Here is a 23,893-nt window from a genome sequence, read left to right as displayed (position 1 = left end):
CTGCTATTGACACCTCGATACTCTGACTCAAACGGAACGAACCAGCTCTCTTCTCTCCTCTTTCTCGTTGGCTCAGCACGCATTTTCTCTATATGTACATATAATACACGGTATACGGAGAAGAATCGTGTCCCTTGCATATATATGTATTTTTCTGTGTCTATGTGGTTCTTTTTTTCTCTTTTCATCGTCTTTTTTTTTTTTTTTTTTTTACGCCGCCACTGCTGCTGGACGTGTAACTTTTCCTCCCTTTGGCACGACTTTCACTTGTGTATACCTGCTGTGGACTCTTGGGTTTATTTTTTACGCCCTTTGTGAACTGGAAAATGAGTATTGGAAGTAGAGTTTCATTTTGGCAAAGCTTTTTGTTTTCCATCTCTTTGTTAATATTAAATTTTATTTGTAGTACGGGTTGTAATTAATAGAAAAAATGTATCATGTAATAAATAAGTTCGGTTCAATTGTGTGTATAATGTTTTTCTATTTTAATAAATGAATAAAGGGACAATAGTATCGTCTTGATAGTATTATTGGTATTATTTGAACGAGATGGCTTCGTCCGTGCCAAAATTTGATTAATGACAGAATTTATGTAATTGACGTGTACATGTAAAATGTATATTACAAGGGCAGCAATAATAATTATTTAAGTCTTTACTACGCTTTCTATTTGTAAAATTTATTTTTTTTTTTTTTTAAGTAGCTAGAATAATCAACAATTGGAAAATAATTGGCCAAAAAAATTATCGATACCGATTGCAACGAGGCAATTTTAAAGCTGATTGTTGAGAAGTTTCTTATCAAACAAAAATTCTCCGAGCGCTTTTTGGGATTCAGTCATTTTTCCGAGAGTTGAAATCTTTCCCGCAAGGTCTCGTTGGCCTTCGTACTGCTCGGTCAGGAACTCCGCTGTCAGATAGTCCACCAACTGTAAAATGAAAAATATCCGAATAATCACACATGTTTCTTGTAATTGCATTTTTAAGTAACGCTAAATTTTAAATGAGACTATGGAACATTCGAGTCTTGTTGAAAGTATTTTTCCCTTGTAAAGATAAAGCGTACAGTTGCAACTACAAAAGTTTTTCCCAAAAGTGATGCCATTGGGACAAGAAATGACAAAAGCGCGGCTTATCTGCCCCGTGAGGTATCTCTCCTGATTGCGAAACCCAAACCTCGCTCGGAGCGAAAAAAAAAAATGTGTAAACCCCTCACGTGATAATCGTTGAAGTCTTTCGATTCGCAGGTCTCGATGATTCGCCGAATCCTCGCGGTGACTTCCTGCTCGAGTTTCAGGGCTTCGGTGAGGGCCTCGACTCCGGTGTGCCAGGTATGACGCTCCACTCGGGGCACTCTGGTCAGCAGCTCCGTTACGTCGCTAGTGAGCTGCCCACGCATCAGGAGGTACTCCATTATTTTGATGCCATGCTCACGCTCCTCGCTCGCACTTTTCAGGAAGAACTCGCTGAATCCTGGCCGGTTTACTGTGTCGCGGGAGAAATAGGCACCCTCAAAGCAAGCCGATTATTTTTTCCGCCCATTACAGGTACACCGGTACATTAAATTTTTTCACTTACCATTGCCAGATACGACATAGCAACGGTGAGCTCACTTTTCACCTGTTTTTTGAGGATTGCGACGCAAGGATCGGCCATTTTTCTCCAATCTTCGGGGATGTTGTTGACAGGCATTATGGTACCTGAAATACGATTTTTTTTTTACCATCGGTGGCATTATTTTGTTTAAATTTATATTATTTATTTTATCATATATATAGGAGCTGAAAAATTACATGCATGGAGCAAACAAAGTATAGACTTATCAGAAATTAACTGTTGATCGGCAAGGAACAGTTAAATGCTATGTAGGGCATTTATTTTCCGTAAACATTCAGTAAATGTAAACAGACAGTAAATTTGCAATAAAAACTGAACAAACTTTTTATTGTTTTTTATTGTATCTAATTTTATTCGTCAAATTTTTTACAAAAATGAGGTGTAAAATCATAGTATTGCATTGTTTAATTATTATTCTTAATTATTTTATGTTTAATTAAACACTTTGAGTAATATTTTTTTCCCGAAAAGTATACCCATTGTTTTTGGTAGAAAATCTTTGTCCTCTGTTTGTTTAGCAAAGAAAAGTCCAGTATTTTTGTTAAAAAACAAAAATTATGTATTACAATACGTGGAAATTTATTTTCTAATACTTAAATATACTTGTCCTTTCAAACTTTCTTTACCTAATGCATTAACATTGTACAACAAAGTATTTAAAAAAGTAATTATCTATGCATCAAACGAACGTGAAATTTTTAAGTATATTTAAGTGCATTTAAACTCCCTGTGTTCGTTAATTTGAGTCATGAACCACAAAGTGACTGCAAATGAATAAGTTAATCTTCCTAAAAAAAAGTCAGATGATTGCATACCTAAATGTGATTAATGTCAATGATTCTGGTGGCAGGGTAATACTCAATTATACAATTCAGAAAATGTTGAACCAATTGAAAAACGCCAGTACATGCACACCTACTAATACATCATAGAGAAAGAGGTATCAGTTAATAGTATAATCACTTGTAAGTATCATGTATACTCACATTTAAGGTTATCATCGGCACCGCTGATTCCGAGGAAGAGGCTAACGATGACGAAAATTATTCCCAAGCCCCTCATTGTATGCGGAATGTGCGGGTATAGTAAACTATTCAAGACAACGAGAGAAAATAAAAGACCCTTGAATGAAAATTAAATCAAGTAAATGACGTATGTCTTACAATAGCATATAAAGTATGGGAAAACAGACAACCGCAGAGTACAATAGTGGAGCAACGAAGCAGTGACAACCTTTGTACGTGTACTGGCACACGGAAAACTGTCTTGTAGCCGATTAGGCATCGCCCCGTTAATCTATTCTCTGAAAAGGTAATCGAAGATAGTGTTTCGTGACAAATGCCCCACGGGCCAATCGGAATAAAGTAGCAGTATAAATATGAGTAACGTATTTTCTTGGGACAGATCACGTCACTATTCCAATTGTCAACTATTGTCAGTTTTATCGTTTGTGCTTCCTGTAAAATGATAACGTATGGCTGATAATACTCAAAAATTTTCACAGCTACCACAAGCGATTGAACTCATTGAATTTTAATAGTATATTATTTATTTAGCCACGCGATGAATCCAATTATCGAGAGATACTCTTCGGGAATTTCATCAGCTACGTAAGTAGCAGTCAAGTTTACTGAACTGTTGTAGACGTCACGATTGAAAACTCAAAAATTGAAGGTATACCTATACTCTTTTTTTCCCGAGTTGTAACTGGCACACCCATTAGATGTTTATAAAATTTTATTAAAAATTAACATCCTCGGGGACTTTTCATGAAGGATTGATTTCTAATTTGGATCCACTTGCGAAATGGATCGACCGCTCGAGTTCGCGATTTTCGCAAGGGATAACAAATGGCTACTATAATTTTGTCGCAATCGCGAAACAACGCAATAAATAACCAGTGCAGCGTGTACTCGTAAAAAACCGATTAATATATACGGGCGACGTGTATGTATACATGTACGTACTCGCTCGGGACGTGAAAAATTATTGAAATTGCTTGTAACTTGTGTTTCTGATGGATTGATTAATCGAAAAGAATATTCATCCATATTCGGCTCCGAGATCGCTAGCCATTAGTCCACTGCCCCTGTCACGTGCCTCTCCCCCTTACGAAGTATATATATGCTCCCAATCTCCGTGTATATCTGTACATATAATATGTGCATACGTGTATAATATGTGTACAAAGGAGCAATGAAATTCTAATTTTCATTTATAATCATATGTGAAACGATGAGTTGTTTTAAATATACACCTATGGCATTCATGGCTGATTTACAATAACAACGGTGCACCTCGAATAAAATCTATTCATCGATATACCAAAGAGTTTTACCGCACGTTTTTTCATTCATCGTTGAACAAAGTGAAAAAATAAAAATTATTCAAAAACATCAAACTAATGCAGAATACAATTTTCTACGGTGTCTTAATATTACTGGAATCCAATTCGATAAACTTGGAAGGATACGCTAATTTTTCTTTTTTTTTTTTATATATATATACATATAAGAAGATTCTAAAAGAAAAGTCTTTGTACTACATCGATTTTTCCAAATAAGTCATCTTTTTTATCCGATTTTTTTTTTTTTTTGGTAAATAGAAACCAAAACAATAAGAGCATAATAAAAATAACCATGTGCGATTTGTTACATGGCCCGCTCCTCTCGCAGTCAAATCCGATCGAATGGAAAATCGATGATCACATAAAAAAAAAAAAACCCCGAGTTCCCCCTACTACAGCGACATACCACCCATAGCAGAGCAATATAAGCCGACTGGCGCATTAGCAAGGTAATAACAAGCGACAATGAAACCCCGCTCCGGTGGCGGTAAAAAAATCGAGTCCCACTGTACTTACCACCAAAAAAAAGGTGCACGCACGCATCCCCCTGACTCCTCATCAAAGTCCCCTTTTTGCCTTATTTCTGGAAAAGCAGGAGAAAAAAAAAAAGCAAGAGCGGTCCGCCCACTTTGCGGCCACCCCGCGCTTCCAGCCCCATTTTTGTGAAAAAAACACGCAGCTCTGTCAAAGTGCGACGTCATCAGTCATTTGTTTGCTGGACGGCGCATGCACCAGTGCATATACGAACGCCGTGTAATGCAACGCGTGTGAATTAGTTGCGCGCAAAGGACCAGAGAGGAGGAAGAAGAAGAAAAAAAAAAGAGGGAGACAGATGGAATGAGCCCGAGAATTTTATTATGACGCATTACCTGTCGTCGTTGTTGCAGATGCAGGGATTTCGGAGCGGAGGGCGCAACCTGGGCCGTTTAACGTTTGATTGATAAAATCGTAGGCGAGGGCTTTGTTTGTCCGACGTGGGACTGACTGCTTGATTCTCGCGGTATATATTACGTTGGCACCGAGTTTTCTCCTCGTTTTTTCCAGTTTTTGCTATATTAGGGTATATATACTTACGCCGTAAAATTAAACGCGTTTGATGGTCCACTTTCGGAGCTTTGAGGTGTCGAGGAGGATTAATTAAGTAGGGTTTTCTCGTGCCTTACATTTTACCTCTTTCATCGTTTTTAGGGAACAACACAAAAAAAGTCCATTGAAATTATATTTATACTATTTTTACGAGTGTTGTAAAAATAATGATAATTCCTTTTTTTATTAACACGGTTACATGCATTCTTAAATTTGAGTGATATATATTCAAGAGCCACTCGCATTTTAAATTTCATAATTTCGATTCTTACAATAAGTCACATTGTTATAACATTTCATAGAAAAACATAAAATTTCATGGAACATAGTATCTAATTCTACAAGTTGAAGTATTCATTTTTATGATTTCTCATTAATTTTGCTTCATAATAATTATGAAATTTACTTCCAAATCACTTTTATTAAATTTCATAAACCCTTTGACAAAAGATAACTTTGATAAATAAAATAAATAATTTAAAGGCTGTATTGTAAACGTCGTAGAAGTTAAAGTTTATCTCGAGGTAACATTGGAAAAACCTACATCTTACAAAATAAAATTTAATTTGTTTATATTATTTTGCTCAAAACTTATAGATCACGGCTGCGCCGAGGCGTTTGTCTATTAAATTTAGTGAATAATTGGGAAAATTTTAAATAATATAACATGTAGCAGAACCATATATAAAAATTACATTAACAAATAAATTATTGCCTTTTTGTCCCCGAGCCGTGAAAAATGTGATTTCTGCATCCCAAAATACGAATTCAAAGTCAAGGGAATACATTTGAGTTCGACCAACGTGAAAAGACGTTTATGTACACAACAAAGCGTTAAGTTTCGTATAGTAGAACGCATTATTTGGCAATTACTAAGCCTTTAAACGTCAAAAGCGGCAATATCTCGTTCTGCCCTTTTTTTCCTATTCCTCTTTCCCCATCACTTTTTTCCCCGACAAAACCAAACACAAAGCCATTTGTACACTTTGATTTGGAATCCTCTTTATTTACCCATCCCTTAGTAAATTAATACCCCCAATGAAAGCCCGTCGACAGATTTTTCGTGCCATACAATCGAAACAGTTAGGTGGACGGGGTTCTTTCACGAAATTCGACTTTTTTTTCGCCAAAGCCATATATTACGGGGTGTATGTAATGTAATTTATAAGTAATACCCTTGTGATATTCTTGTCACAAAATTGACTGTTTTTACGATTGCTACGAAAATGTATTTTTACTGTATACACATGCACCAATTCGAGCGGGTGGTAATTTTTTGGGACCATATACATCTTAATTGTTTGGTTTTTTATGCACAAACTTTTTGTTAATATCAAATTTTTTTTTTGTTTTATTGGGAGTATACCTAGTCTTTTTTCGGGATAAAAGTATAACATCCTATCTTTTATCTAACTTTCTAAACATTAAATATAGCAAGAAAAAGTCTGCAGTTTTTTTTCTTCAACAACGTTGAAATTGTAATAAAGATTCGTCAAAAAGAAAAAAAAAAAAAAAATTTATAGATCCTTAACTAATACAATCACTCAAGAGAAATAATAATATTGATGCCGTGAAATAAAAAAAAAGTTGAACAATTAAAAAAATACTACAAAATTAACAATTAAAAAATACCAAAAAAACTATCAATAATGTAATATACATATAATGCCAGTTAATACACAGACCGAAATTTAATCACAATCAAACCCCGATTTATTATTAATCAATCAAAATTTGGTAGCTGTTTAAATACTCCTCTCGAAACAAATTTTTTTTTCTCCGAAACTTCACAATCTCGGGTCCTTTAAAAGCGAAGATCATCACCTATAGCAGTCCGTCCCAGAGCTGCGCACAGCACAATGAAATATACGTATACATAAATCACCACGAATCCGGAGAGAGATCGCCCGGTTCGCGCGCCACTTTAGCTGCTGTTACCGGCGCAGCATGTACCCTACTCCCTACTTACTTATACTTATACTTACGAAAGAAAGAAAAAAAGAACCTTTTCTTCCCTTCCATCCCGCCGGTCTCGTGTACATTTTTCGGGGGATCCCCGTACACGAAAAGACGCGCGCGCACCGAGCCGCCAATGGCCAATGTTTGACTAAGCTGAGCAAACATACGTATATACGTACGTGGAGTATGATACACTACTATGTATTTTGAGGCGCGCGCTCTCCCGTTTGTTGGGCAAACATTTTAACGGGATTATGGAGAGAACACTACTTGTGAGCAAAGCCGGCCTAAATCCCGTGCGGGTAAACAACCGAGAGCGTAACAGGGCTGACACTACAGGCAGTATATATATCACGAGGAACCGCAAAGTAGCTGAATAAAGTATGGAGTCGTCTAGGCCTGGGCTTACACGTTTCCCCCCGAAAAATCGAATGTCTGCGATGCGAATGGATTTTGTGGATGCTGAAAAAAAATTTTTTCAACTGTGGTTTTAAACGTTCCTGAAACAATTTAAAATAAAAGTTTTCTTTAATATTGAGGTTTTTTCCTTTATTTTTTCATCAATTAGTATATAATCACACATATAGTCATTACACGTATATTTTTTAGTGACAGAATATTCATAATATTGTTATTGATAGCCCCAACGGGGATACGAGAAATTACAACTATATTACGTGATTTTGAGGAGCGCGTTCGCGGCTATTATCGTTCGGTACGGTTCGGTACCGCAATCCTTCGTTCCACAATGAATGCAGTGTTCGAACTGAATACAGAACACTTGCGCAACTTAATAGTACCTCAAAGTTTCTGCTAACAAACCATGCGTTTGAACTGTACTTAATGCAAATACAAAAATAAACGTTTACCATTTGCTACCATGAATACATTTATCATGCGATGAATATTGAAAAATCGTTTTCTTAACTAAAAAGCAATTGTCTATCAAATTTATTTTACTAAGACTGCGATCATTCTAATTGACACATTCAGCATCAGCTCACCAATAATCATTGGTAATACCAAGTTCCAACATAGTGTGTTATCTGAAAGAAAGTATATCCAGCAACTTTAATCCTTTCTCACTCTGTAAGGCACCTTGTACTTGATCCTGTTGTGTTGAGGATACCTTTCTCAATAAAAAACTTTGAAATAATCCGAGTGCATTTACCAGTAATTTATGAGTAACTAACACGCCAATTACTGAGTCAGCACAATTTTTTTAAAAATACATTTTAATACTAAAAACGTGTGGTAAAATTCAGGGGAAGAAAAATGTTGCTCAACTGGTTAAATAGTATTATTTTATTGAGTTTCTAAAAATGTAAATCAGTTAAAAAGTTAAAAAATATACATGCTACATTATTAAGACAATAGTGAATAAAAAAATATGAAAATTAAATTGTTATTAAAAAAACGTATTTACATGGTTAAAATTAAAAATGTTTTTATCTTTACGTATTTTATACTTTTTTACTATCAACACTTTTTTTACGTATCTCCTACATTACTTTCATTTTTTATGAGAGTTAAATTCCGCCAATCTTCATCATTCAAGTACATCATAATAGATTTGACACAGTGTTCGGGTAATCTTGGATCCAAAAGACGTCGCAGTGAAATTATGGCCAATTTGAATATTTTTTTGTTCTTCAAGAACTTTCTGCGTTGAAATTTAATCACTGACAGCCAATCTGGAAAAGCTTGGGACATTTTTTTGGATTCCATTAACTTGAGGATGACACAGCGTTGAGGTCCCGGCATTGCCGGAAATGTCTTCCCCATTCTCTCCGAGAGAACATCGAGTATGCAAAATGAACTGGTGACATCTGTTAAAAGCATCCTGTGTATATCATTTTCATTAATCATCCTCCTGTCTGGACTGTTGTAAACGCGGACTTCATTTTCACGACACACATGTATACCCATGTACATGAGTTTTCTCACATGATCGTTTATTTCGTTCAGTATATCGTCGTATATTGTGCAACAAAACGGAGTTTCTCCATCGACATTTGTAATGTTAATGTCAGAGCCAATTGATAGAAGAACCTTCGTTGTGATAATCTTACTTGAAATCACTGCATAATGAAGAGGTGTTCTCCCTGTCGAAAATAAATGAAAATCAATTCGCTTTGTATTTTTAAATTTTATTTTGTATTTGCACCAACTGTGTGCACCTTTAGTAATAATTAATCAACAATTTTAATAATTCTTAATTTTTAGAAAAAAGATTTAGTAATTAAACGATGCCAGTCAAAACTATAAAGGAAAAGTTTTATAAATGTAAGTTAAACTAGATGGCAAAAATTAATCTTTTTTATTTTAATCGAATAATAGTTAGTTAATAATAATAATTTAATTAAACTGTAGGTTAAAATGACTCTTTAAATTGATTTTTTTCCTCACTTTGTTTATAAAAATTTGATTACAATACGTGTAAAATTGATAGTGCTTTAAAAATGTATGGAAATATGTAACTCAATTACCTTGATAGTCCTGGTGATCAATATCACAACCCATTTTTTCTAGCAACTCAATATTTCTACAGAAGTCAGTAAAGTTCGTAATCTCATCAGAGGAAAGTAAAACGATATTATGAATAACATTTCGTCCTTGTTCGTTCACATCAGATAGATTGGGAATACACTCTAATAGCGATTTTAAGTAATCTCCAGAAAACGTATGTACCAGTTTGGAGACAAGGCGCATTTTACCAGCGACACTAATGTTTCTGATTCCTGATGAACGTCTAAAAAAATTTAGGAACTGATGGCTTCTTTGGTTGCGAAATTGAATAAAACAGTCAATAACTGTTTTCCCAAATGTGTTTTCAGTTTCAATGTCCACTTCAATTATCCTAACAAACAAGAAAATACAATTTGAACACAAATTACTCAAGATAAAGTTGTCACACACTCATAGGCATAAAAAAAAAATTGTTCTAATGAGATACCAATGAATAGGTTGCCTTTCGATTCAGCACCGAGCGCTCATAACAATGCGGACTGCGAACCGACTCTGGTACGGTATACAAGTACAAGTACAATATGGTACGAGCGCGCTCGGCGCTAAATCGAACGCACCCATAGTTTTCAATGAATTTCTATGCTAATTTTTTTTTAAGCCACCACAAAATGTCTGATTTTTACTTAAAAGTTGATTTTAAAGTAGTAATTAAAAAAAAAAGTACGTACTGGAAAATAGATTCCATAATTTCAGGATCTTCTCTGACAGCTAACTGTATGGGGGTAATACCAAACAGATCTTCACTGTTAACTTTTGCTCCATATTTTATTAGTAATTCGGCCAAACGACCATCACTCTTTCCAAACCGTATCGCATAATGTAGTGCAGAGAAACCCTCATCATAACTACTAACAAAATCTTCAGGGCAAAAGTAATCATTGGTAGCAGTATGATCGATGCCCAATTTTAAGAATTTTTCAGCCATATCAAAATTATTTATCATGCAGCTGACGTGAAGGGGCGTTCGCCCTCTTGAATCTGCAGTGAATTTGTAGGATAACAGTTTTTGGCGTTTGGCTTCATCTATAAATAAAATTCGAATGAAATTAATATTTTGTATCACCACAACAATAAACATTGGCAACTTAAAATATTTAAATTTAATAAAACATACCATGCAGGTGTTCACTGTTTGAAACTGTATTTTCCATGTCTCTAAGGATGTATTTTAGTAACAATTCAACAATTTCTCGCTCACACAAATGAATTCCATCGTTGTAAAATAACATGCCTAAAGGAGTTTCACCCGGCCATAATGAAAAATCTTCCTTTATCCGACTGTTAACGTCCTCCCCAGCAACCAGCAATGTTTCAATGGTTGACAAATCCCTCAAGAAACAAGCGACATGTAGACGTGTCAGTCCCGAGTCGTCGTCACGCCACTGCTCTTTGTCCACCAATTCCAAATCGAGAAGCTTAATTATCTCTTCTTCGGAATTGCAGTGCAACGCTTTGTGAAGTGAGTTCATACCAAAGGCGTCTTTTGCCCTTACGTCGGCCCCATTTTTTAAAAGCAAATCGACTATTTTTAATGATTTAGCTTTAACTGCTAAATGCAATGGAGTACAGCTTCCATATACAAATTCAACTGTATCATACTTTTTTGGTTTTTTGCTGATGGGTTCGTTAATATTTGTGACGAGTGGCAGGAGGGCTTCGACTGCTGCTAAATTACCATCCTGACAAGCTATGTGGAAGTGAGACAGTCCATTTGGAGCGACAGGGTTGGCTTTAAAAATCTTTGGAGAGAGCCAGAGTGATGGTTTAAATTGGTAAAAACGCCAGTTGACGAACGCCAGGTGCATCCAAGTCATTCCATTGATATCAGTTAGGTGAGGATCAGCACCGTGCTGTAAAAGTAACTGAACTAACTTATCAGATTCAACAGCAATTGCGATGTGAAGAGGCCTGGATCCAATTTCCAAAGAGACTCTTCTGTTGAAAAAGCCGTAGACCAATGGAAGATTTTTCTGTATTGGGATATTGGGATCTGCCCCATTGTTTAATAAATGAGTAACTAGTTTCTTATTGGTATGTACACAAGCTATATGTAAATGACTCAGGCCTTGGTTGTCAATAGGATTAGTAAGAATGTTAGCACATCCATAGAGAATTTCTTGGACACTTTTTTTCTTTTTCAAGTGGAAAGCTAAGTGAAGTATCGTCATTTCATTTGCATCTTGGATCGACAAATCACCTCCATGCCTTTGACACACTATAATACTGGACGCATCATCTCGAGAAAGAATGACAGCTAAGTGTAATAGTGTAAAGTTAGCCCATAAGGGTGAATCGAGTGGAATACGGGAATTAACATCGTGGCTTTTTAAATAACTGTGTAATTTTTCAGACGTTTGAAACTCACAAATAACGTCAACCAACAGAGCACCGCTATTAAGTTTAATGGAATTAAGGGAATTTTGAGTTTTCAAGATATTACTTATGTCTACTGGCGTGTACATTTTGAGGCACAAGTCAAGCGGAGTCACATTATTTGCATCCTTTGCCAGGAGATTTGCACCACTTTCCAAAAGCAGCACAAATGTTTTGAAATTACAGCGAGCTGCGAAATGTAGTGGTGTGTATCCTGGAAAAAATGGCGAATCGAAATTCAGAGATGCATTGACATCGACTCCACTATCAAGGAATCTTTCCCACTCATCGAACTGAAAACTCATGTTTCTTGTGCAGTACACATGAAATGATGACAAACCATAACAATCTCTTGGATTCAGATCATCTGCTTCAGGCGTCCTCAGTAGATCCAATATTTCTTCATTATCGAAAATTTCTTCGTTGAGCTCATTTGATTCCGGAAACGAGGTATCTTTGATTTGTTTCTCAATGATTAGATGCAGGGGACTCTTTTTCGCGGCATTCAAGCACGTTACATCGGCACCATGGTCTAAAAGCAGTAGAGCCATGTTTCGGTCTCCACTTTGCATTGCAAAGTGCAAACACGTGTATCCAGAGAACTTGTTCGAGTTGGTACCGATAGCTTGGTCCACAGGAACCCCAAAATCCAAGAAAAACTTAACAACTTCCCAATTGTTGAACATACATGCTAAATGAAGGTGAGAGATCCCATTTTTACAGTGAGGATTAACTGGATTGCCAAATCTTTCATGAGCAGACAACAATTGATTGATTTGATGATTTTTATTCAATGAATAGTCAATTCCATGTCCTGTACTTATTTTCCAATTATCATAAGCTAAGTGTAGCGCAGTGGAGCCATGGTGATTTTTGATGGTGAAATCAGCACCACGACTCAACAGTAAGTGACAGACTCTTTCGAGGACTTCTGTATTTTTGTTTAAGATGTTTTGAGCGCAAAAGTGTAATGCCGTGTGTCCCAGGCACTCACGACGATACCTAATAACTTGACTATCACATGTTACTGCATAATTTATGTTGTAGCCACTATCCAATATCATCTTGATCTCATTGTAGTGGTCGTCGTAAGATAATTTTTCGATCAACTGAGCTAGCTTTATGTAGTTAGTGTCCATTTCACCGCTTGACGAAGACATTCTAAAAAACACAATAAATGGGTGTGCAGTTTTAACAAATCGCTGTGTCTATTCGCACCAAATCCACGTAATTACGTGGATATAAGGTTAGGAATTTTAAAGAAAAACGTTACTTTTTCAAATGAAGTATGGGTGTAATCCGCAATCGCCGCCAGCAGTTATACATATGTACGACGTGACAACGTTGCGTGGTTGGGGGCGCTACTGTCGATTTACTGGTGATGTGATCCGCAATCTCACCAGCAGTAAAGCAGACGACGTCGGTCTACTTGCTCTTTTTCGTGACATTTTCCGACATTCTAGCGTCTGCTTTGCTTTGTTTACATATATGTAGCGCCCCCAACCACGCAACGTCGGCAACGTTGTCACGTCGTACATATATGTATAACTGCTGGCGGCGATTGCGGATTACACCCATAGTCCACGTAAAGTGAAGTTCGCAGATTGCGTGCCTATAAGAGAACATGTGTGTGTATGAAAGCAATTTTTATTTTTACTTGTCTGATACATAAATAAATATGTATATATCTGTGGCGTCTCACACAGCGCTCTCCCAAAAGTGGCTACCGAACTTGGGGGGAAATTCAAATTGGCTATATGGAGCAAGACGCAAAACCTCAGATAACTCGACAACATTCCATACACCATAACTTGATAAATTAATCCTAAGCTATTTAACCCAATAACCCAACGCGCCCATACGCAGTATCACGAGCATTAATAATTAATAAAATAAATTAAACAATAACGCAAGCGCCAATCCCCACACAACCCGGGGCGCTTACTGGTCACTATAATTATTAAGAAAATTAATAAAGTAGAGCAAGCGCCAATCCCCACACAACCCGGGGCGCTTTCTGGTTACTTTGTTAACTAATATAAAAAAAAAATAACACAAGCGCCAATCACCAAACAACCCGAGGCGCTTACTGGTCACTTTAATTATTAACAAAATTAATAAAGTAGAGCAAGCGCCAATCCCCACAAAACCCAGGGCACTTTCTGGTCGCTTTAATTATTGATAAAATAAGTAACATAACACAAGCCTTAATCCCCACACAACCCGGGGCGCTTTCTGGTCACATTGTTAATTAATATAAATAAAAAAATAACACAAGCGCCAATCCCCACACAACCCGGGGCACTTTCTGGTAACTTTGTTAATTAATATAATAAATAAAATAACACAAGCGCGATTCCCCACACAACCCGAGGCACTTTCTGGTAACTTTGTTAATTAATATAATAAATAAAATAACACAAGCGCCAATCCCCACACAACCCAGGGCGCTTACTAGTCACTTTAATTATTAACAAAATTATCAAAGTAGAGTAAGCGCCAATCCCCACACAACCCGGGGCGCTTACTGGTTACTTTAATTATTAACAAAATTAATAAAGTAGAGCAAGCGCCAATCCCCACACAACCCGGGGCGCTTACTGGTAACTTTAATTATTAACAAAATTAATAAAGTAGAGCAAGCGCCAATCCCCACATAACCAAGGGCGCTTACTGGTCACTTTAATTATTAACAAAGTTAATAAAGTAGAGCAAGCGCCAATCCCCACACAACCTGGGGCGCTTTCTGGTCGCTTTAATTATTAATAAAATAAGTAAAAAAATAACACAAAAGCCAATCCCCACACGACCCGGGGCACTTACTGGTCACTTTGTTAATTAAAATGATAAATTAAATAACAAAAGCAACAATCACCACACAACCCGGGGCGCTTACTGGTAACTTTAATTATTAACAAAATTAATAAAGTAGAGCAAGCGCCAATCCCCACATAACCAAGGGCGCTTACTGGTAACTTTAATTATTAACAAAATTAATAAAGTAGAGCAAGCGCCAATCCCCACATAACCAAGGGCGCTTACTGGTAACTTTAATTATTAACAAAATTAATAAAGTAGAGCAAGCGCCAATCCCCACATAACCAAGGGCGCTTACTGGTCACTTTAATTATTAACAAATTTAATAAAGTAGAGCAAGCGCCAATCCCCACACAACCTGGGGCGCTTTCTGGTCGCTTTAATTATTAATAAAATAAGTAAAAAAATAACACAAAAGCCAATCCCCACACGATCCGGGGCACTTACTGGTCACTTTGTTAATTAAAATGATAAATAAAATAACAAAAGCAACAATCACCACACAACCCGGGGCGCTTACTGGCCGCTTTGTTTATTAATTGAATAAATAAAATAACACAAGCGCCAATCACCACACAACCCGGGGCGCTTACTGGCCACTTTGTTTTTTAATATAATAAATAAAATAACAAAAGCAACAATCACCACACAACCCGGGGCGCTTACTGGCCGCTTTGTTTATTAATTGAATAAATAAAATAACACAAGCGCCAATCACCACACAACCCGGGCCGCTTACTGGCCACTCTGTTTATTACTTAAAATAATAATTAACGCAAGTGCCAATCACCACACATTCCGGAGCGCTAGATGATGATTTTGAAAATTAATAAAATTTAAAAAGTAATAACACGAATGCCCATCACCAAACTATAATAAGCACTTTCTACTTGCGCTTGAGTTGTTTTATTATTTTATGCTTTCTTCAAACAAATAATGCAACCAGTAAGCGCCCCGGGTTGTGTGGTGATAGGCGCTTGTGTTATTTTATTTATCATATTAAAAAACAAAGTGGCCAGTAAGTGCTCCGGGTTGTGTGGTGATTGGCGCTTGTGTTATTTTATTTATTATATTAAAAAACAAAGCGGCCAGTAAGCGCCCCGGGTTGTGTGGTGATTGGCGCTTGTGTTATTTTATTTATTATATTAAAAAACAAAGCGGCCAGTAAGCGCCCCGGGTTGTGTGGGGATTGGCGCTTGCTCTACTTTATTAATTTTCTTAATAATTAAAGTGACCAGTAAGCGCCCCGGGTTGTGTGGGGATTGGCGCTTGCGTTATTGTTTATTGTATTTTATTAATTAGTAAAGCTTGTGATACTGTTTTTAGGCGCGTTGGGTTATTGGGTTAAATAGCTTAGGATTAATTTATCAAGTTATGGTGTATGAAATATTGTCGAGTTATCTGGGGTTTTGCGTCTTGCTCCATATAGCCAATTTGAATTTCCCGCAAGTTTGCCAGTCACATCTGAGAGCACTGTCTATAGACTATAGTCACGAAAAAGAGCTAGTAGACCGACGTCGTCTGCTTTACTGCTGGTGAGATTGCGGATCACATCACCAGTAAATCGACAGTAGCGCCCCCAACCACGCAACGTTGTCACGTCGTACATATGTAACTGCTGGCGGCGATTGCGGATTACACCCACCATGGTGTGACGAGTGAGTGACGAGTGACGTGTCTCAAAATCTCAAGTCTCAAGAATAATCACCCACTAGGTGGCGCTGATTGTAAATTGAAGAAAAAAAATATATATGTATATATCCACATAATTCCTTGTTCCTTATTTCTGGGGCCTGACCTACTGGATCCACTCGACTGCAATGTAATTTAGCAATTAACGTACGTAGAGAGTACAGCGGAAGAGTGGACTCATCTGTATGGTTTACGTTGTGTTTTACGTTGCGTTGCGGTTGAAGTACATATACCTACAGTTGCGATGACGAAAAAGTTACCAATTTTAGTGAGTACATGGCGAATTTATGTCCTTTCTCAGGTCGGTTCAATTTCAATCGTTCCACTCTCATCGCACGTTCGCACTCCTTCAGTTCCTTGTTTATGATTTATCGATATGTTCAGCAAACAACAAGGATATGTACACCAAGGATTTTTGTTTATTTTCCGTAAAAATTGTATTTTTTATTTATTGTAACATACTTATTCGCACACGATAATGTGTGTAACACTGCGTATCTTGGATGTGTATCTGAAAGCAGTAGAAGCGAGCGGAACAAATAGGACAACTGAAAAAAGTGGTAAAACCCGCAAATTTATCACTCAAAGCTGCAAGACCCCAAGCAAGTTCGCACATGTGCAGGTAACTAAAATCTTACTAACTGACTGATGAATAAGTAAATCATAACAATCACTGGCTTCTCTACACTACGAAAGATTGTGCGCAAGTAATTATATCACTAAAATTTATGGTAGGCACTTAAAAGTAATTATACCTACACTCAATACCAAAAATCGTGCATGCATGAGCACGAGCTTTTTAATTGTTGTAACGAAATAATATATACGTATACATCGGTAATAAGTACAATTATTTTTCTCTGAGTCAAGCAAAAGGTAGATGGGATTTTAGATGGTGTGTGACTTTTCCCATAATATGACTTTATTTTCTGTTTATTTTAATACTGTTTACATTAGTGATCCCTGTAATATGAGTGAGCCTCGATTCGCATTCGATTTGTAAGTTACTATACGCAAATTCATCATGGCCCCCCGTAAATCCAAGGCTAAAAAAGTTTCCGAATATAAAACTCCAAAAGTAAACACTCCCAAAGTCGACTATCAGCCTCATTGCACAACGCCAAGTATCCAGATTCGCAAAGTAAGCAACATTTTATACTTCCGTTACGTTGGGTACTTTTGCATGAAATTTTTTTGTACATCCAACATATTTTTTATAATATATACAATATAAACAGGTAAAACAAAGAAAAGCACAATGTGGAGTATGCAAAGCCAGAATAACGAGGCTCGAATGGCCGCATCACAATTTGATGAAGCACAACAACTTGGCTTGGATTTACAAGTCCAAGAAACCGGTAATTTTTGCTCTTAACTGAACGTGCTGTCCCAAATTTGTTTTCTAATGCGTGATTTTACTGCAGGACTTTAGCAACCAAGAACTTCTCAAAGAAACCCTTCGTAGTGCCATTAAACAAAGGAAAGGAAATTTATCCTGTGAATTGTGTGAATCACTGATATTAAGTGTCAAAAAATACTTATCTCATGTTAAAAATTGTGGAAACAAGAACGTATGGGCTTCATTTGTGACACTAATTGTAACTCAATCTTATAATGAAATTCTATATGTTTTTGATTATTTCTTAGGAAACCAAGACATTAAAAACTGTAGCTATCAAAAAAGTGCAACAACCACCACCGTCATCACTACCATTACCTCCACCACCATCACTACCACCACAATGTAAAAGAGTTCAGAAAAAGAAGAGTCCATTGCTTGAGAAGTACAAGACGAGATCTGGACTGAAAAGGAAAAATACTGAGATGTATGACTCGAAAGACTTGTATTTTTTTTACCTCTAGTCTTAGGCAAATCTTTAAAACGTTAAATTATGAGTATTACAATACGAAAACATTAGCGATCAAAATTTCTTTAAGTCATATAATTTAAAGTAAGATGTCTTTTTTCTTATATTTTCAGAGCAACAACATCGATTCTTGAGAGTACTGACAATGAACCACCAAAAAAAAGATCTAAAACGAGTTCTAAAGCTATTGAACAGGTTTGTCTGTAACAAAGTAAAATTGATTAGCTTTAAATTTACCAAAAAAATTTTTTTAAATGAGTATTTTTATGCAGAAAAAATTACCAAACAATACCAAATTAACCAAACTAACAAAACCAACCCAAAAGGCTCATAGTGTAATTTCGAAAAAACATAAACAAGATTTAGATGAAATTCAAAGTAAACGCGACAAGAAATGCTCGCGTACTTCAATAGCCGAAACGGTATTTACATCCCATAAAAATGATAACATACTTCCTTGTCAAGTCTACTTTCCATTATAACTGTGATAAAATTAATCATATTATACTATAGAGTTCCACATGCAATGTCTGCGAAGGTAAACCAGCATCTGACATGGATATTTGGAAACACGCTTTTGAAAATCATAAAGACATTAACAGAAAACCTAAAAAACCAACAATGCCAATAGAGTCAAAATCCATTAAATCTACTGCGACCAAAGTAAAATCTGAATATAAAACTAAGTACAGGAAAAATAAATCATGGGACACATTTACCTCGCAAGATGACACTCAATTTTGTGAGTTAATATTTTTGAAAGTCCTATTACTTAAGCATTAATTTAATAAATAATTTGTTCTCTCAAATTTCTTATATAATATAATAAATTGCAGCAAAGAAAATGTTTGAATTACAGTCATCACCTAATGTTAGTCAAAATGAGGAAAATCACATAGTTCTCAATTCATTTCAATCTACATTAGATTTGTACGTATTTCATCACAAATTATGTTTATTTTCACTGGCAAATGATTAATTTATGCGTGAAATACGTGTAAATAATTACTAATAACTTAATTTTCTTTGTACAGTGAACAAGAAAATTACGCACTTGATTTGTTTGAAGAATATTCTCCTAATCTTTTTAGATCATTGGATGCAACAGAAGCGTATGAATATATACCAAAACTTGAACATTCAATGCTTACCAAAAGTTCAAAAGTTGATAATCAAACTGTAGTGGAAACTGAATGGAGGACATGGACAAGATTTGAAGGGCAGTGCATTCAAGGTAACACTATCCAAGAAAGACTGGACAAAAAATTTATATAATAGTCCATGGTATATGAACATTCTATAGGTATCCCAACGTTTTTCACTGGAGGTCCTGTTTGGGCAATATCATGGTTACCAATTCCCACTCTGTTGGGGCTCCAAGAAGATGTATCTGAGTTTTTAGCCATTAGTACTCACTTATCTATGGACAAAGAATACTTGATTAAACAGACTTACTCTGGAAAAAACATCATACAAATTTGGGACGTGAAAAATCTAAGGTAATGTTCTATTTTTCATTAATAATGTATCCATGTAGGGATAGAGTAGTCCAGCAATGTCCCCATGATTTCGACTATGACTTTCAAAATTACAGAAGTAAAAACTTGAGGAATCCAGAATTGGCATATGCCATTGTACACGAAGGCGGAACAATTTGGTGCCTAGAATGGTGTCCATCGGGATGTTATGAACTTGCGAGTTTACTCTCTGAACGTTCTGTAGCTAATGGGCCAAAAAGAATGGGTTTATTAGCTGCAGCTTGTTCTGATGGCTGTGTCAGAATATATTCACTTGTATTTCCTAAACATCTGGTAAAATCCAATACAAAGGATCCGAATGATGTTCAAAATACTGAAAATAAGTGAGTACAGATGTGAGAATCACTGTTTTTAAATTCATTGAAATATGACAAGTAGTGTATTGAAATTAATAGGAAAAAATTGGTTAATATGTGCAAATTTTTAGTAGGTATCCACTTTACGATACAAAACCTGTGTTGGTATTAGTTGTGCATAGACAAATGTATATCGATAATAAGCAAACTTGGCATGTTACAAAGATATCTTGGACTAAAGAAAAAGGACACAAGTAAGAACTTTATTCCAATGATCAATGCAGTATTCAAAGTGTAAAATGTTATAATATGTTTGATATATCTAAGCATTATAGCTGGTGGTTTTTCTAATGGGTATGTGGGTCTGTGGGATCTATCATTAAAATCACCGTTATCCAAATTTGAAAAGGATGATATAACTTTTCTCATGCCTTTTAGGCACTTTTTTGCTCACCAGCAGGTGGTAACAAGTGAGTATTAAAAAATTGATTGCATAAAAAAATCTTGATTAAAAAAATTAAAAAACAACTTGTTCTACAGTGGTATACCTCATTCCTGTGGGAGACAAGCGATTTTTAGCAACTGCGGGTATGGATAGATGCTACAAATTTTGGGACTTGGAAGACGTATCCAATCCCAAAAATTATATTAAAAAAAGTTTTATAACTGATGGATCATGGCTGGATAACTGGTTTTGTGCTTTCATTACTGGGGATGATGCACTTAAGTAATAATTTATAAAAACTTGATAGCACTATTACAATAGTGGTGTTTTTGGGCTAATACTTTCATTTCAATGTTCATAATATTTATTTTCAGACTAAACCGTAATTTTGTGTATTGTCTGCCTATCAGAGATTACACCTATAAATATTACGACGTGCTTCCAATGAATAGTACAAGTTACGTATGTATAATGTTAATCTTCAAATCCATGATCATATTAGAAATATTTAAAATAAAAATTTAATTCATGCAGTCAATCTCGGCTAATAACTTTGGAAACAGTGTTGCAAGTGGCACTCTTGCCGGTGAAGTCGTGGCAATGTTTCCCCATCAATTGATAAACCTCGAAAATATGAGAAAAATCTTGCACCAAAAACGTCATACGAGTGTACGAAAAAAATCATATTGCTTTCTCCTCTGTAAACAGGGGCTCGTGTTCGTAATAAATAATAAAAAGATGATTTTTGTCGATCATTCAGATTTTTTCGTCAATAGACGTTGTCGATTTTCAAGAAAACGAGCAGTCTAGTGGCCAACAACAGGTGAACGGAGATGAAACAACAAATTCAAAAACTAAAAATAAAATATACACTTACATGCCATCTACGTACGTTGAATCAGAAAAACGCTTTGGATTGACGTTTCGTGACAAAGTGGGTGTAAGTACCAATATTTAATTTTTTCTATGAAACGAACACTATTTCAAAAGTACATTGCAACGTACATTTATGGTTTTAGTCTCAAGATGTGTGGACAACAGAACTTGACAAGAGTTCAAAGAAAACGTTCACCTGCGCAATGATGGACCAAGTTCCTGCGGAACAGTACCCATTCGCAGCGGTCAATCGAGTGAGTTGAGAATAAATACGTGAAAATTTGCTTGTTTAACAAGTTTCGCTAACAAAATCGATGTAATGTTTAGGTTGCCTGGAATCCCAACGCTCGAAATTTCCAATGGCTCGCGATAGCCTATCAAAACGGATTCGTACGATGTATCCCTTTTCCGAGTTTGGATCCGAAAAACAAGTGCAACGAACTGTTGGAGAGGCACATCATCAAGCAAACAAATTCATCTGAAGTATTCCACAACTAAAGCATATTATCATCCCGAAAGCACGGGTTTTTATTTTTGTAAACACTTTATTTTTTTTTTATCTGAGATTTACCAAAGTTCGAGACGTGAACCAATCAAAGAGTATTGTAGTTAAGTCGGTAGAGTAGCAGATCTCACAGCTAAAACAAATTTTGATTCGAAACCTAAGCTGTCATTGTAATGTACCCAAAAGGGCAGCAGAGTGTCCAAGTGAGGACAAAAAAGAATAAAATATTTACAGATCACAAATTCTATCATGTAAAACACCGAAACCTTAGATTCACAACCACCGGTACACCCTCCACCCCGACTCTCTCTGTCTCTCTTGATAAAGCAAATACGCGCACACCTGCAACCCATTGACCCCTGCACATGAGAAAAAAGCCAAACACAGCTCGCATTTACATACCACAGACACACACTCGTCTCTAATTGATCGAAGCGTGATTCAATTCACCGGCCCGAGCCGATACTCGCCCTGTGTAAACGAACTCCCGTGCTCTCTCTGACTTTTCTCTCCCCGCGCGCATTCATTTCGCATCCCACAATATTATCTTTGCATATACGTACACGCGCGGCGCTTGTTTGCTCCACCGACAGAACGCGTATAGGTATACACGTATACGAGCCAAACGTCAGTCAAAAATTCGTACGCAAGTGTGTGTACCTAGGAGCGCAAATACGCTCGGCTTTTTTGCAGCCCTTTGGCTTGACGAGAGCGAATTTCGAGTCTGTAAGAGCCGGGCGCCTCTTTTGTGTACCGCGCGTATAGTAGTTGAATCCCGTTGGACGTGCCGTTTTTTTTGTCTCTCTTTCTGGCTATACGACGAAGCGAGGGGAGAGGCAACAGCGGATTTTTCAGCGTTGCTGATGATGTAAATTTAATTTGTCTCCCTGTAAAGTTGTTTGCGTGCGCGCGCGCGATGGAAAAACTTGACTTTGCATGTACGCTCAAGATTTTAATTGATTTAGGTCTGCGAGCGTCCAAGCATATGCTATCAAAATTAAGACCATATAACCAGTAGTCGTGCCTTTAAAAAAAAAAAAAAAAAAAAAAAAGATTCTTCCAGTCAGCGGCTTTTTTTCCCCATGGACCAGTAAAACTAAAGCAACGGCCGCGATTTTCGTCCACCATGGTGGTTATTCTCCTACCGTGTCCCAGCATGCGAATGTAATTTCACGATTCACGCTCGCCCGATGTACTTTTTATGCTTAGCCCTCGCTCTTTGCATCATTAATCACGCGCCGATCGAAGTATACGGATTTTTACGGATCCTCTGGGCTAATTGTGCTCCGCGACGGAACGTCAAAGAGAGAAACCCCCCGAGATGGTCACATTCGTGCGATGCACGCGCACACGGCCATGTATGGAAAATGACTCGTCTTCTTCTTTTTCTTCTTCTTACCCCGTATATGTAGGTCTATTGGGGCCAATTTGTGTCAACGCCCGTGTATACGCAATGTATGGGAATACGATTCGGTGTAAGGGGCGCACGCGAAAGAGAGGACCTTTTGCCGATTGTCGAGGTGCTCGAGGCGCGATGATCGCGTCGGTGATTGATGATCCGGTCGCTCCGCGTGAGGCCGATCGTTGCGTGAATTGAGACGGGAGAGGGTCTGGGTGTTGGGTACATGCTCGACTGTTTCCGGTGTCGAAGCGCTCGTGGGCTTGAGTTTTTCCGAGTGGGATTCACACCCTTTTTTTTTTTTTTTTTTTTCTCAATTTTGACTAATGGAAATTGTTGTTTATTGGAAGGGAACGATGATGATGATGGTTTGAGGGTGTGCGCTTGAAAGAGTAATTGTCGTATGAAATTCTCGTGCAAAAAGATTTTTGTTTTTCTCTCCGCACGATAATTCCAACTTGTAATTGTACACGAGAAATAAAAATCAGGGAAAAGCATACACAAGTACCGGTACTTACTACTGCACGTAGGCTCTTTGAAAATCACA

General features: G+C 36.8%; 3 protein-coding genes across 5 annotated transcripts; 1 reads left to right on the top strand and 2 right to left on the bottom strand.

Moving 5' to 3' along the window:
- Window positions 1-420: 420 nt before the first annotated feature.
- On the bottom strand, window positions 421-2,858 carry LOC106645646 (ferritin heavy chain). Of its 3 annotated transcripts, none has more exons than XM_014361546.2 (5): window positions 2,780-2,858; window positions 2,603-2,706; window positions 1,578-1,699; window positions 1,216-1,509; window positions 421-928 (listed from the first exon to the last, which is right to left on the bottom strand). In XM_014361546.2, the coding sequence occupies exons 1-5, from the start codon at window positions 2,785-2,787 to the stop codon at window positions 773-775; spliced, it is 684 nt and encodes a 227-aa protein (XP_014217032.2). In that variant the 5' UTR covers window positions 2,788-2,858; the 3' UTR covers window positions 421-772. The 3 variants fall into 3 exon arrangements, with proteins under 3 accessions (XP_014217032.2, XP_014217033.2, XP_014217030.2); XM_014361547.2 differs by having other exon boundaries at window positions 2,809-2,853; XM_014361544.2 differs by having other exon boundaries at window positions 2,603-2,858.
- Window positions 2,859-8,451: 5,593 nt separating this feature from the next.
- Window positions 8,452-13,085, bottom strand: LOC106645640 (uncharacterized). The gene is made up of 4 exons (XM_023391436.2): window positions 10,652-13,085; window positions 10,206-10,560; window positions 9,498-9,868; window positions 8,452-9,113 (listed from the first exon to the last, which is right to left on the bottom strand). Exons 1-4 carry the CDS (start codon window positions 13,068-13,070, stop codon window positions 8,500-8,502), a joined length of 3,759 nt encoding a protein of 1,252 aa, XP_023247204.2. The 5' UTR covers window positions 13,071-13,085; the 3' UTR covers window positions 8,452-8,499.
- Window positions 13,086-16,623: 3,538 nt separating this feature from the next.
- Window positions 16,624-22,171, top strand: LOC106645639 (general transcription factor 3C polypeptide 2-like). The gene is made up of 21 exons (XM_089598402.1): window positions 16,624-16,642; window positions 16,721-17,150; window positions 17,377-17,560; window positions 17,658-17,777; window positions 17,844-17,990; window positions 18,067-18,245; window positions 18,401-18,482; window positions 18,560-18,709; window positions 18,801-19,029; window positions 19,124-19,217; window positions 19,322-19,521; window positions 19,591-19,786; window positions 19,882-20,148; window positions 20,253-20,375; window positions 20,449-20,591; window positions 20,662-20,848; window positions 20,941-21,028; window positions 21,101-21,235; window positions 21,327-21,506; window positions 21,586-21,696; window positions 21,770-22,171. The coding sequence occupies exons 3-21, from the start codon at window positions 17,444-17,446 to the stop codon at window positions 21,938-21,940; spliced, it is 2,919 nt and encodes a 972-aa protein (XP_089454528.1). The 5' UTR covers window positions 16,624-16,642; window positions 16,721-17,150; window positions 17,377-17,443; the 3' UTR covers window positions 21,941-22,171.
- Window positions 22,172-23,893: the final 1,722 nt, after the last annotated feature.

Source organism: Copidosoma floridanum, unplaced genomic scaffold (assembly GCF_036245765.1).
Source record: "Copidosoma floridanum isolate Cflo_tuat_1 unplaced genomic scaffold, Cflo_Japanese_pri ptg000006l, whole genome shotgun sequence".
Taxonomy (NCBI): domain Eukaryota; kingdom Metazoa; phylum Arthropoda; class Insecta; order Hymenoptera; family Encyrtidae; genus Copidosoma; species Copidosoma floridanum.
This window is presented reverse-complemented; position numbering and strand designations above follow the sequence as displayed.

Excerpts from the sequence above, each read along its gene's own strand:
- LOC106645639 (XM_089598402.1), top strand. The coding sequence starts at position 17,444 with ATGGCCCCCCGTAAATCCAAGGCTAAAAAAGTTTCCGAATATAAAACT. Across the intron at positions 19,218-19,321 it reads TTTCAATCTACATTAGATTT|TGAACAAGAAAATTACGCAC; the intron begins GTACGTATTTCA and ends TTCTTTGTACAG. Across the intron at positions 21,507-21,585 it reads CGTTTCGTGACAAAGTGGGT|TCTCAAGATGTGTGGACAAC; the intron begins GTAAGTACCAAT and ends TTATGGTTTTAG.
- LOC106645640 (XM_023391436.2), bottom strand. The coding sequence starts at position 13,070 with ATGTCTTCGTCAAGCGGTGAAATGGACACTAACTACATAAAGCTAGCT. Across the intron at positions 10,561-10,651 it reads AAACAGTGAACACCTGCATG|ATGAAGCCAAACGCCAAAAA; the intron begins GTATGTTTTATT and ends TTTTATTTATAG. Across the intron at positions 9,114-9,497 it reads TGATCACCAGGACTATCAAG|GGAGAACACCTCTTCATTAT; the intron begins GTAATTGAGTTA and ends TATTTTCGACAG.
- LOC106645646 (XM_014361546.2), bottom strand. Across the intron at positions 1,700-2,602 it reads TGCCGATGATAACCTTAAAT|GTACCATAATGCCTGTCAAC; the intron begins GTGAGTATACAT and ends ATCGTATTTCAG. Across the intron at positions 929-1,215 it reads AAGACTTCAACGATTATCAC|TTGGTGGACTATCTGACAGC; the intron begins GTGAGGGGTTTA and ends TTCATTTTACAG.